This window comes from Megascapheus bottae, chromosome 22 (genome assembly GCF_031878675.1).
Source record: "Megascapheus bottae isolate mThoBot1 chromosome 22, mThoBot2.hap1, whole genome shotgun sequence".
Taxonomy (NCBI): domain Eukaryota; kingdom Metazoa; phylum Chordata; class Mammalia; order Rodentia; family Geomyidae; genus Megascapheus; species Megascapheus bottae.
Window position 1 is genome coordinate 32276499 of NC_143530.1, and position 15137 is coordinate 32291635.

The 15137-nt window shown below is 38.2% G+C and overlaps 1 protein-coding gene across 1 annotated transcript in view; it reads right to left on the reverse strand.

Annotated features, from left to right (window-relative positions):
- The window catches only part of LOC150048474 (uncharacterized), a 264112-nt gene that overhangs the window by 208493 nt on the left and 40482 nt on the right, over positions 1–15137 (reverse strand). The window contains exon 7 of the mRNA XM_090355280.1: positions 123–199. Coding sequence (XP_090211406.1) covers positions 123–199 — 77 coding nt within the window. The remainder of the gene's footprint in view (positions 1–122; positions 200–15137) is intronic.

The window sequence follows — 15137 nt, forward strand, 5'->3', positions numbered from 1 at the left end:
GCTCCCAAAAGCTATGACCTGTCACGTGAATCAAAGTAAGGATATCTACTGTCTATAACCAGCCTCTGTTTCATCCATACCTCTCACACACAGATTATCAAATCTAACATTAGGGTACAAACCTCTGCAATGTTCTGTTCGTTTCTGAAGATGACCTAGGAATATCTTGGCTGACTCCTTCCCCTTCAAATTTGAAATCCTGTATGCAATAAATTAGAATTGAAATAAATCAATTAAAAGCATGCTTAAAGTATCTATGTAACATTTATTTCTTTCTCAACTAGAATCGCATGATTCTCAGAATTTTAGAGCATACTTTTGCATCCCACTTTCCGTATCCACCTTATTTTAATTCTGATTTTTCTCACTTGCTTTCCTTTTTTTCCAGATAGGTCGAGCAGAATTACTTACTAGATATCAGTATAACTCTATTCCTCTCTATTACCCCTCTCTCCCTCCCTCCCTTCTTCCCTTCCTCCTTCCCTCCTCCCCCCCCCCACACACACATAACCCATTCTACATTCCACATAATGGCTTGGGTTTAGAACACATAAATGGATATGTGGCTGCCCAGTAGATTATGTTAATAATTTTAGTTATATAACCTATCATCCAATCCACAGCATCTGGGGAACAAAATGGAATGTGTTTATACTAGGACAATTGATATAACCCCGGACTATCTCATGCAAACCATAATGTATAGAAACTCTATCCATAAATCTACTAACAATATCCCGGAACATATGATGAGAGGGACTTATATGGGCAACTCTCAGCAGTGAATGTGGCTGATTGGGGGTGAGAGGGAGAAAAGGGAGAAGGAAGCCATCCTTGTTATTAATCCAAATTATATAACCTAATCTCAGAAAATAACTCAACAGTATATTTATTGTGTGCGCATCTCATTACACAGGTTAGCCCTGTGGGGCAGGTGGGAACTAGACAACGTTATGAGTGACTGAAGACCTGGGATCATAGCTCCATAGCAGCTATGAAGTCCTGACAAGAAGTGCTGGCTGTTCTTCAATGAACTCTCAAGGTCTCACTCAGCTTTGCCCTCTCGAATCTGGGCTCTGCATTCTTTTTATCTTTATGAGCGTATTTGACTATAATTGCTTATGAATATTAATTATACCTACTGCCTTTCACTATATCATTTTCATACATATCCTCCCTTCTTTCCCCCCTTCTTTCCTTCCTTCATTTTTTTTGTTTGATTTTTGTTGAACTTTCTGTGGTGCTGTGAATTAAACACTAGACAAATGCTCTCCCAATAAGCTATATCTCCAGCCCTGAACCTTTTTCATTTCTAACTTTGCATCTACTTTTCCCAGCCTTCCTTCTGCCAGTAAAATTTAGGGGGTCCAAATATCTTTCTTCACTTTATTTTCTCTCTGTTCCTTTTAATCCAGGGAGGAAATTTTCCTGCCTATATAATTTGTTTAAAAAATTTTAATGAGTCTTTTGTAAGTCTTATAGGAGCTCACTTCATTAGATGAAAGCCAAAACCCACAAAGGCCATCAAAATAAGATCTTCAGGTGAATTGTTTATGGCTTATACGTGTAACCCTAGCTGCTCAGAATGCTGAGATGTGAGGATCACAGTTCAAAACTAACCCAGGCAGGAATTTCTGTGAGACTCTTATTTCCAATTAACTCCCAAAAAGCTGTAAATGGTGCTGTGGATCAAAGCAGTTAAGAACTAGCTTTGAACACAAAAGCTCAAAGACAGGGGTCAAGACCTGAGTTCAAGCCTCAGGACCAACACACACACACACACACACACACACACACACACACACACACACACACACACACACACACTAAAGCCACCAGCATGACCATGTTCATTGCAGTATAGTTTACCATAGCCAACCCAGATGCCCCTTTGGAGATGAATAGATCAAGAAAATATGGTATATATACACAATGGAATTCTATGCTCCCTTCAGAAATAGAACTACCTACCTATAGTCAACTTGTATTTGACAAAGGAGCCAAAGATATACAGTGGAACAAACACAGCCTATTCAATTATCGGTGCTGGCAAAACTGGGCAGCCACAGGCAGAAAACTAAAAATTGACCCTAGCCTTTCTCCATGCACAAGCATTAACTCAAAGTGGATCAAAGACCTCAACATCAGACCGGAAACCATGAGTTGGAGAGACACTGGAACTCATAGGCACAGGCAAAAACTTCCTGAACAGAGTCCCAGGGTCCCAACAGATTGGAGAGAGATTTGATAAATGGGACTATCTAAAAATAAAAACGTTCTGCAGATAAAAGCATAGCTACTATAGTAGAAAGATAGCCAACCAAGTGGGAAAAGGTATTTACCAATAATGCATGAGACAAATGCTTAATGTCCAGTATCTACAGGGAATTCAAGAAACTAATCCCTCCCACCCCCACAAACCCAACAAACCAATCACTAAATGGGCAAGGGAACTAAGGAGAGACTTATCAAAAGAAGAGGTTAAAATGGCAGAAAAAGGTATGAGAAAATTCTCATCATCCATGGTCATAAAAGAAATGCAAATAAAAACAACTCTAAGATACCACCTTACCCCAATTAGAATGGCAATGCTCTGAACTCAGACAATGACAGATGCTGGCGAGGTTGTGGAGAAAGAGGAACCCTACTGCACTGCTGGTGGGAATGCAGACTAGTTCAGCCACTCTGGAAAGCAGTGTGGAGGTTTCTTAAAGAACTGAAAATTGACCTTCCCTATGATCCCGCCATACCACTCCTGGGCATCTACCCTGAACATCATAACCCAAGATATGATAAGGACACCTGCTCAGCTATGTTCATCTCTGCACTATTCACAATAGCCAAGAGATGGAAACAACCTAGAAGCCCTGCTGCACATGAATGGATAAAAATGTGGTATATATATATATATATATATATATATATAATGGAATTGTATATAAAATAATGGCATTCACAGAGAAGTGGATGAAGCTAGAGTGAATGATGTTGAGTGAGATAAGTCAAGACCAAAGGAACAAAAGGCATATGGTATCCCTAATATGTGGCTATTAGATCCAAACAGCGCAAGAGTGATGACTCAATATTTGCATACCCAATGCTATGGACATAGTACTGGAAATATAAACATAACTACATAGACATAAAAATCTATGATAGGCTATATACTCTATAGATGAAATGTTTTATTACATACATTACTATGTACCTATGACATGCAAACCCTCAGCTTAATTTTAATATGCTCTAAAATCTAAGTATAGAGTTTCCTCTTGAATATTTGTTTGAAATATGATGTAAAAGTCAATGTTAATAAATTTTTTAAGACAAAAGAAAAAGAATACAATTTGAGAACATGTATGGGAGACAGTGGTACATAATTTTATAATTCTTCTTTCTTGAAATTTGTATTTTGCAAAGCCGCACATGGCTTCTCCCCTTCTATCCTGTAAGTTGGCCAGGTTTGTCCATTTGCAGGTCAGCAGGATCTGGTTCTATTATGTTTCCAAGCTCATTTCTTTCAATGGTCATACCTGGTAGCTATATTTAAGTCATAGTGATCTTCCTTCTGTTTTTCAAATATGCAAAATCATATCCTACCTCAGGGCCTTTGCACATGCTGCTCTCACTGCTTAGGATTATCAGTTTCTTTCACTGTTTGCATGACTAAATTCTTTTTTTTTAATTCAGAACTCATTTTATAAGTCACTGGCTTCTTCTGTGACTATGCTTAGTCATCATTTTCTTGCCTAAAATTATTCTCTATAGTATGCTTCAGATTGTTTTCTCTGTTGCATTTTCTGTGCTTGCTACTGTTCTTAATTATTTCTCGCATGTATCTGTTGATTATTTCATATCCTCCAGGACCAGGAAAAAGACTTTGTATTATCAGTTAGGGTACAATTTTGTTCATTCCTGACTTCTAACATAGTGTCTTCCTCTCTTATTCTTTCCTTCCTTCCATCCTTGGAACGAGCTCCTGATCTGTAACTATGAACTGGCACTTTTACTGTGAAATCTTAAATATTACAAATGAATTTATGATGAGCTTGAGTCTGTCTCCTGGGATGAATCAGGGCATGTCATTATATACTTGTGTGTATATTTGAGTGAGTGTGTGTGTGTACATGTACACACCAGTACTGGGGTTTGAACTCAAGGCCTAGGCACTAACCTTTAGCTTTCTTCTACCACTTAAGCCACAGCTCCACTTCTGACTTTTTGGTATTTAGGAGTTGCACAGATTTTCCAGCTGTGGCTGGCTTAGGGACCTCAGTATCCTAGAGAGATAGAATTACTGGTGTGGTCCACGGGTACCCAGCTTTGTCCTTTTCCCTTGACATTTTTGGGAGAATTGTGATAAGAAATCTTGTATAGTCAAGTCAAACACAATATATAACACACAGCTTATACTTTCATTTTTTTTAGATTGTTAAGGTTTCGCAGTTAAAGTGAGAAACAGAGGGTTGCAATTACATAAATGAGGTAATGAGTACATTTCCTTTTGAGCAGTGTCACCCCTCCCTCCTTCTATTTCAGTTTTCGTCCTCCAACTTCCCTTACTCCCCAAGTTGTATAGTTCATTTCCAGCCTAGTATTTATTGGAGTTTACTGCTGAATTGGTCACCAATTGTCCCACTGTTTCTGTGTTTCCACTTCCCCTCCTTAAATCAGATAAACTTATACACAAGACAAAGGGTACATAAATCTAAAACAAATAAGGAGAAAGGAAAGAAGAAAAAATGGCAATCAGTACAACAACAACAACGACAATAAAACCCTCTTGCTTCCATTTCTTGGGGTTCAAAGCTTTTGAGCTCTTGTGATCATCTCATAAGAATATCCTGTGTGAATGTTTAGACTGCTGTTTAATTAATCATGTCCCAGTGTAATTATCATTTACAATCCTTTGGATGTGCTTGTAGATTTATAGGCACATTCTAATTATTACAAATGAATGAACCCATGCATCCTATGTTTCTTTGCACCTGTCTTACTTCACTTAGTTAAATTTTTTCCAAGTCTTTATATTTCCTTACGAAGGAGGCAATGCCATTCTTTCTGAATGGATCTTATATTCTGTTCCACTGATCTTCTGGTCTGTTTTTGTGCCAATACCATGTTATTTTTGTTATTATGGCTCTGTTGTAGAGTTTGAAGTCTGGTATTGTAATACCACCTGCATTGCTCTTTTTGCCTAGAATTGTTTTGGCTATTCTAGGTCTTTTGTTGTTCCATATGAAACTCAAATTGTATTGTCTTTATAGACAATAAGTGGAAAAGCAAATAAATATAAAGTAATTATTATAGCAGTCATTCTGACACTTTCAAAGCTCTTCATTAGAACAAAGGGCATGGCGCAAGTGGATAAGGATCTACCTAGCAAGTGTAATTCCCTGAGTTCAAAACTGAAGTACTGGGTCCAGGAGTTTGGCCTAGTGGTAGAGTGCTTGCCTAGCATGCACGAAGACCCAGGTTCAATTCCTCGGTACCACATACATAGAAAAAAGCCAGAAGTGGTGCTGAGGCTCAAGTGGTAAAGCTCTAGCCTTGAGAAAGTCCAAGGACAGTGCTCAGGCCCTGAGCTCAAGCCCAGGACTGGCAAAAAAAAAACTGAAGTACTACCAAAAATATTAATAGTAGCAAAAGTAATAAAATAAAGTTTCTTCATTACCCTGGAAAATTTGTTAGAATTTTTTCCAGCCTTTCAGAGTGGTCCAATCAGATGGTTCAAAGCTAGTAACTTCTTTACCTAAACCACAAAAAAATAATGTAAGAGACTCAATATTGTATTATCTGCTGTTTTTTCCAGAAAATGTTTATGGACTTTTATTTCTATATGATACATGATAGTTTTAAGAGCTTGAAAAGTGTAAAAATAAAATGTTTTCTACATTATGTGGATCTTCTTCCTGTATATTAATGAATTTTCAACAATGGGTATATAAATTTCAGCTCACATTTTTTAGCATGGAGAAGAAAAGCCACGAACAAGTTGCATCAGTGTGAAAAAAATAGCATTTAAAAACTGAAAGGGCATTTGTGTATTTACCCATTAGTAAAACATGTTTGCTGGCTTAAATGTGTGTTATTAAAAAACAAAGGACATTGCTGGGCATTTGTGCTCATGCCTGTAATCATAGCTACTCAGGAGGTCGAGACCTATGGATCATGATTTAAAGCCTGCCTGCTCAGAACGTCTGTGAGACTCTTTCCTCCAATTAAACAGCAAAAATACCTGAAAGTAGAGGTGTAGCTCATATGCTAGATCACCAGTGAGAAAAATAGCTAAGAGACAGTGCCCAAGCTCTGGGTACAAGCCACAGTTTAGGCAGAAAAAAAGGCAAGTTGCTTGGGGAGTTTTCTTAATATTTATGCTTTTTTTTCTATAGTAGTATAAGTTGGGGGGGTCAAACATATGGAATATTGATATAGGGCAGTGTATCTGTAGCCCTTTGTACTGAGTCATTCTTCTGAAAGTATCCCTTAATATTTTTCATAATACATTATCAGAATTCTTACAAGAAGGAACTTGATGTCTGCTGGAGATGTCAAAGCTGGTAGCCTAACTTAGACACCTGGATTATCGGGAATGTTAATGGAGAGCAAGAATTGCTAAGAGGCTTCTCGTATGGAAAGTTTATGAATTAAATAATGCAACGGAAATTATGAAGCAAGATGATCAGAAGAGAGTGGATTCTTCATAATCATTCACAAAGATGATTTTTTTCACAGAGCTAAGTAAAATTTCAAAGATAATCTCTGATATGCTGACCAGATGCTTCAGAAACACTTTATATAGCAATCCTGGGCCTTGAACTCAGGGCCTGATCACTGTCCATGGGTTTTCTCAAGGCTAGAGCTCTACCACTTGAGCTACAGTACCACTTCCAGCTTTTTTCTATGTATGTGGTACCGAGGAATCGAACCCATGTCTTCGTAAATGCTAGGCAAGCACTCTACAACTAGGCCAAACTCCCGACCCCAATGTATAAATTAATGCACCATCTATCTGGCAAATATTATGTAACCCTTCTATTAATTACAAAAAAAAATGGTAACGAATCACAAAAAAAAAAGAATTCTCCAACTTAGAAACAAATAGTCCATTGTCACACCACTCAGTATCTGGTATTCTGTTATAATTGCCAAAGTCAACCAATCGTCACACAAATCACATCTTTCTAAATTTATTAACTCCAAATTATGACTCTGTTTTGCTCCCAATTTTGCCATTCTTGAATTCAAATACAATTTTATTAAACTAATTCATGTTAAATAAATAAATAAATAAATAAATAACAAATGCTTATGAGGATGTAGGGGCAAGCGAAAACCTTTATACACTGGTGAGGGGAATATAAATAAGTACAGCCACAGGAAAGAGCAATGTAGAGTGTCTTTAAGAGAACTAACACTGGAACTATCCCGTAATTGTGTTACACCACTCTTTAGCATTTATTAGAAAGAATTTAAGTCAACCTACAATAGAGATGCCTGAATACTCTTGCTTATTGCAGCACTACTCACAATAGCCAAACTACACAATCTGCACAAGTACCCTGAACAGATCAAAGAAGAAAAGTAAATACAGCCTGTACACAAAATGGAGTACTACTATTCAGTCAAGAAAGAATAGAATTTGGCCATTTGCAGGAAAATGGATGGAACTGCAAGCAAAATAAACCAGACTCAGAAGGACAATTGGCCCAAGCAATTCTTATATGTAGAATCTAGAGTCAAACAAAAAAAGTAAAGACTTTAATATAAAAGGGCTAATTTTTTAGGGAGGAACCTGGCAGGAAGCTAAAGGAGAAGGTGAAGGGGGTGAGGAGAAGAGAAGCATAATGAAATATACAAAATACTAAAAAAGATGGATCTAAGGTATAAGAAAGAGGAGCAGAGATTGGGAGTGTGGCCTAGCGGTAGAGTGCCTGCCTAGCATGCAAAAAAGCCCTGGGTTCAATTCATCTGTTCCATATACACAGAAAAGGCCAGTAGTCTATGGATCCTTTGGTTGAATGTTGGCCTTGGACAAAAAGTGCTCAAGGACAGTGCCCAGGTCCTGCGTTCAAGTCCCAGGACTGGAAAATAATTAAATAAAAAAGAAATAAAATGATCTGGGCTCCTGTAGCTCATGCCTATAATCCTAGCAACTCAAGAGGCTGAGATCTAAGCATCACAGTTCAAAGCCAGCCAGGGGACCAAAGTCCATGAGACTCTTAACTCCACTCAACCACCAGAAAACCAGAAGTGGCAATGTGGCTCAAGTGGTAGAGCGCTAGCCTTGAGCTGAAGCGCTCAGCGACAGAACCCAGGCCCAGAGTTCAAGGTCCATGACTAACATAACCTAAAATTAAATAAAGTTTTTAAAGAAGAAAGTAACAAATGGGGTAAACATGGCTAGAGTATGTGTATATACATTATACATGTAAATATATATGTATATACACATATATTAAATGTACATATATGTATATGTATACATACGTGTATAAGTTTTGTGATGATGTATGTTATTGTATTTATGTTATATATGTATATGTTATATTTGTGTGTTATATACATATATATGTGTGTTATTGGATTATTTATATATATATGTATAGATATCATAATAAAGCCCATTGTACAATTTTTATAAAGAAAGAATCAGCCAAGGAAGATGAAGAACATTAAGGTATTATAAAATCAAGTCCCTGTTAGGTCATACAGAAAGAAATAACATAGCTCCGATCCGAATTCTAAGTTCCTGCATGATATTGCGCCATACAGACAAACATCTTATGGGACAGATGGTCAAGGCCAGAACCTAGTGTATAATCGTGAACACAGCAAAATACTTATAGCTTCCTTTTATATGGCACTTTACGTGACTCAAACACTTGTAGGTAGTTTCTCAAACTTGCCTTTCACAAAATGATAAAATATGAAAGACAAGCCACATTCCCACCTCCCAGCCCCACTGAGCAGGTGAAGGTGCTACACCACAGAGAGGTCACAGTTTTACTCAAGATCATGCAATTGGAACATAAAGCAGTAAGATTCTCCTGCAAGTATGTTGTTTTTTAACTTGGTGGATTTTACTCTTGGATTTTTACCGAGTGGTAAGAAGCCCCTCTGTCTGTGTTGTTTTTTTAAACAACAAAGCAAAATGTCTTGAGTTACTTAACCTAAGGATAAAACAATGGCTGATTTGCACAGGCTTTATTTTTTCTAGTTCGATTATATCCTCCTTACATCTATAAATAAGGGGGCAGCCTCCTTAAGACAAGTCATTCTCCATATTTTTATCTTACCAGGTGGGACATTGACAGTGGATAAGATGCAGAAGGAGACAGGTGTCTGTGGCAATACTAGCTACTCAGCAAGCTGAGATCTGAAGATCACAGTTCAAAGCCACCTCAGACTGGAAAGCCCACGAGACTCTGCCTACAAATTAACCAGTGGAGCTATGGCTTAAATTGCAGAGTACTTAGCATGAGCAAAAATGCTACAGGACAGAGCTTAGGTCCTACATTCAAGCCCCAGTCCTGGCACACCAAAAGAGAAAAAGAAAAGATGGAGAAAGAATACTCCTCTAAGAAAACCATCAGCAGGGCCAGGAGTTTGGCCTATTGGTAGAGTGCTTGCCTAGCATGCACAAAGACCTGGATTTAATTCCTCAGTACCGTATATGTAGAAAAAAGCCAGAAGTGGTGCTGTGACCCAAGTGGTAGAGCTCTAGCCTTGTGAAAGCCCAAGGACAGTGGTCAGGTCCTGAGTTCAAGCCTCAGGACTGGCAAAAAGAAAAACAAAAGCCCATCAGCACATAACTAATGCGAATAACTCATCTGAATATGTAAAAAGAACTAACAGTGATCATGAAGTCAGTAATTTCAATCACCATAAAGGTACCAAGATGAAAATAAAGCAAAATCAAATGTGTCAGACACAAGGAGGCTCATCAAATCACAATGATTAACATGTCTTTAACTCTGCCCTCTTACCATTCCCTGTACAGTCTTTTATCTAGGCTGTCTCCATGTGTTGATACAATCTGCATTGTCTAAGCCCTTCTGGCAAGCTCTTAAACTCGAGAGCTTCCTCCCATTGCCTGAAGTGCATTCATGACAGGCTGAGATTTCTTCCTGTATGCTCTTAACTCTCACCATGTAACTGGTATCAAGAAGAAAAAAAAAAAGATTCCATTTTTCTCCCAATACTTTATTACCTCTTCCACAGTAGAAACAGAAAATAAAAATAGAGTCCATTTTGTTCCTATGGTCTTGTGCCTTATCATGGCCTCTCTAAATGTGTTTTGATATCAAATCTAATTATCAGTTCCCTCTCAATCAAAAAAAGTATCCTCAATAAATAACAAGTAAGCAGACTCTTTAGGCTTATATCACAGCCAGTTCCTGATTTAGTATCTCATAACCTGAGTGGAACTCACACACTTTTCTTTCTCCTTTTTGAGTTGTTATTTCAGTCCAGGCAACTGCTAAGTGTGACATATTGAGTGTAAAGTACAAAGTTCCCCTTTCACAAGGAGATTCTGTGAAAGTCTAACCTATGCTAACCTGTGATCTATTTGGATCATTAATTTCCAGAGTAGAGATTTCTTCTGTTAGATCTGAAGGAAAAGACCTATGGAATTTTACCAGGAGAAATCAAAGAACATCCCTCATTTAAAAAGAATCAAAAACCATGTCAGAGGCAAGGAGGTTTGTTCCGGGAACTCTGGAAGGCTTGATTGTCCCTGGGTTTGGGAGGACAAGGGTATGTAACAAAGTACCCAGATCAAGTTGGAAAGTTGGCATGATTCAGAGAACAGAAAGTCTAGTATCTTTCAAGGCTATTTTGATAATTACTTCCTCCTTATTCTCCCCAAAATATTAGGTATGACTGCTGTGCTAGGTCCTTCTATGCCATGAAGGGAAACAACTGCAGGTTTCAAGAGGGGGCAAGATAGGTAGGTGAACCAGGACAGCTGATCAGATTGTCACTTTTTTTTGAGACCCTATAGCTGCACCACTGGGACTGATTGCATAGGTCACTGAGGAATGTATAAAGAAACCTAAGTAAGGGATGGCAAGTGTGTCATTGAAACGAGTGAAGTGACAGCAACATTTGGCAAGTAGATAAATAGGCTTGAGTGTTGAATTAGTTGGGGAAGAAACAAAAAGTGGGGATAATGTCCAAATTCTAGTTTGCCTAACCATCCAATGAAAGGGATGCTGTTGCTTTCCATAAAGCTAGACGCTCATGCTTGTGGCTCATGCCGGTATGTCTAACTACTCAGCAGGATGAGACCTGAGGACTGGCTGTTTAAAGACAGCCCAGCTTGAGCTACACCTCTACTTCCATCTTGTTGGCAGTTAATCCTAGCTACTCTGGAGGCTGAGGTCTGAGAATCATGGATCAAAGCCAGCTCCAGCAGGAAAGTCTGTGAGACTCTTATCTCCAATTAACCAGAGAGAAGAGAGAGAGAGAGAGAGAGAGAGAGAGAGAGAGAGAGAGAGAGAGAGAGAGAGAGAGAGAGAGAGAGAGAGAGAGAGAGAGAGAGAGAGAGAAGAAAATATAGGTGTGGCTCAAGTGGTAGAGTACTAAGCCATTAGGAAAAATGTTAATGGAGCTCAGGCCCTGAGTTCAAGCAACAGTATTGGTGCACACACACACACACACACACACACACACACACACACACACACACGCCATTCAAGAAGAGGTACTTAAATGGTTAAAAAAGAAAGAAAACAAAAGAACAAGAGGGGCATCTTAAGACAGTTAACTTGTAGACCTAGAGAGCAGGAGGGTCTGGGTTGAAGCGTTTCAGTCTTCAGTTGAAAGTTGAAGCTGTTAGACATGAACAAAAGGTCCCAATCATGTGTGTAGGAAAACATGTCAAGGAAAGTAACATTTGAAAGACAGGTAAGGGAGCTCCCATGAAACAGACATTTCCTCCCATTTGGATGCAACATAGCAAACAAACAGCCAATGAGTTAAGGAGTGAGTCATTTGACATTGACATAGCATAAGAACAGGAAGTACATCCATTGTGGTTATATTGAAAATGAAATATTAGTGGCTTGAAGAAAGAGGAGGAAGGAAAGAAATAGAGGACACAGGAGGATACCAGCTTTTATAGTTTGGGGGCTAGATAGAGGAAAATGATTTATAGTCACAGAGGAAGAAAAGAATACATGGCCAAGGAGGAGTATCCAGTGGTTTTGTTTCTTTGTTTTGGATCTGGGGCCATTTGGAATTAAAGCATGGCAAAGAGAAAACTCAAAGAGAAAAGAAAAATTTAACGGCGCAGACATGATTTTTGCTTTACCTTAAGATACAAAAGGTCTCCAAAAGATGTCCCATCCATCATAAAATAAATAAGCTGAAAAACTTCCAAAAGTCATTGGGTTGTGTTGTTTTCAATCCTACTTGAACGCTACATCACAGGAAGTAGAGGTGTGGCTCAAGTGCTAGAGGACCATATTTGAGCAGCAAAGCTAAGAAAGAGTTAGAGGCTCTGAGTCACAAAGAAAAGAATCAAATAAAACAGAAACTGAGGTTTTATCCTAGAAAAGAGACTTGTGGCTGCATTCATACTCAACAGAGAACTTGGAATAGGTGAAAACTGGAACACCATATATATGTATGTAGTATATATATATATGTATATATATTATATATATAGTATAGTAGTTAACTAGTTTTCTAAGGCTAACAATGAGCTATAATGAAGATTTTATGACCTCAGATGCTCCAGACAAGAATAAAAAGAGGAATATAAGAAGAAAAATCAGTAGCCACCAGCCAGTTCTTTTCCATGTGATTTCTCTAATATATATGGTTTTAATTCAACATGCCAATTTTTATGAATATTTTTTATCAGTATCTCTGTTTTGATGGAGATGTTCAATCTATATTCTGTCTGTTTCCTAATGAGCTTTAGATAGAAAGAATCACTGCTTAGCAGGAATTAGACAGGTTTTTCCAACATCAGCTGTAAAAAATTGCATCAAAATTATCTGGAAAACATACTTAAAAATTCAGATTCCTGGTCTCCAGCAACTCAAAATCCATCCTTTAAAATGCATGTGCATGTCAGCTGTTATCATGATTTTAGTTTTTTCCTATCATTTTGTTGGTTTACTTTAGTTAATCAGAAATTGTGCTAGCTAAAAGAGACCCATTGGTTCCTAAGTCTATGGTAGAAAAATTGCTTTCTAAGAAAATAATTTGGATGACATGCTCTTTAAATATATTTTAGTCTACTCACTCAGATATTAGACTTGAGTTATAATGGCTCTAGAGGAAAGCTATGAGCAAGGAAAGAAGCCACAGATACAGAGGCTGAAAAGTAGGTTGACATGTGGCCTCCCACAGCAGCACAGAACAATATCAGTCTCAGAAAGCAGACAAATGGAACCCAGTGGAGTCAAGGCAAAGGGAAAAGGAGCACCTGGGAATCCCCAGTGGAAAGTAAAGAGAAAATATCAATCTCTCGGCTTCCATTTTTTTACTTGAAACATGGAGACCTTCACACCTACTTTCTGAAGGCATGAAAATGCCTGCTAACGTGTCTGGCCTCTCTAGTTCTCATAAATTTGCCTTCAAGTAAATTAAATATGAATGCTTGCTATTCTGTCTACTTCCCTCCCTCCCCCTAGTTCAATAGAATTTGAGGAATTGAGACTACTAAGGCACTTTTTGACCTATCATTAGAAAATGACTACAGGAACAACAAAAATATTGTTCAGAACCAGGTATGGATGGCTCATGCCTGTAATCCTAGCTACTCAGGAGGCTGAGATCAGAGGATCGCAGATGAAAGCCAGTTTAGGCACTAAAGTCCGTGAGACTCTTCAATTAACCACTAGAAAACAGGAAGGGGAGCTATGGCTCAAGGGATAGGGTAATAGGCTTGAGCTGAAGAGCTCAGGGACAATGCCCAGACCCAAAGTTTAAGCCCCACGACAGGGGAAAAAAAAGGAAAAGAAAAAAACACTAAGGGACAGCACCTAAGCCCTGAGTTCAAACCCCAAGACTGATCTCCACCCAAAAAATTGTTCATCATCTCATCATCTTATTTCCAGAAACAGAATAGAACAAGTTAGACCAATTCTTCTTTGTTGTTGTGTTCTCTTTCCTAGATGAGTTTTTAGTTTGTGTGTTTCATTCTATTGTTCTTTTGTTTTGCAGTACTATTGTTTTGTTTTGCCTTACATTTGCAAGGCAACCCTCACTTCTTGTCTTAAATATTAATGTCTTGGTCCAACCCTCTTCCCCTATCCAGAATTCGTCTTTATTTACCCCCAATTGAATCTGATGATCTGCCAGCACTCAGGACAGGACAGTCAGTAGGTCTCAGCTGGCAGGCTATTCAACAATGAACAATGCACAATAATTAAAAAGACTATTTTTGCCCAGTCTATTAATTTTATTTTATTCATTACTATTAAATTTATTAATATTCACTTTATGAGAAATGCCAAATCATTTAAAAGAAGAAAATTCTGCAAAGAATTTCCTGGGCCTTGAACTCAGGGGCTGAGCACTGTTCTTTGACTTTCTCAAGGCTAGCACTCTACTACTGGAGCCATAGAACCATTTCAAGCCTTTTTATTAATGTATGTGTTACCAAGGAATCAAACCCAGGTCTTCATGCGTGCTAGGCAAGCACTCTTACCACTAGGCCAAACTCCAGGCCCTCTGCAAAGAATTTCTATACACCTATCACCTACATTTAGTATTGGCTACATTTTTTTCCTCACATATTCATATGTACAGGAATACATGTACGTACATATATATAAATATGTGTATGTGTCCATATACATGTATATACATATATGCACAGACATATATGAGTACATGAATGCAAAGACTACAAAGATTTACTGCAAATCACAGAAGTTTTGACATTTTCCTATTAAATACTTTGGCATCCATCGCTTAAAAATGGCCCTTTCTGGGGCCAGGAGTTTAGCCTACTGGTAGAGTGCTTGCCTAGCATACACAAAGACTCAAGTTCGATTTCTTGGTACCACATACATAGAAAAAAGCTGGAAGTGGTGCTGAGGTTCAAGTGGTAGAGCTCTAGCCTTGAGACAAAATTCTAAGTACAGTGCTCAGGCCATGAGTTCAAGCCACAC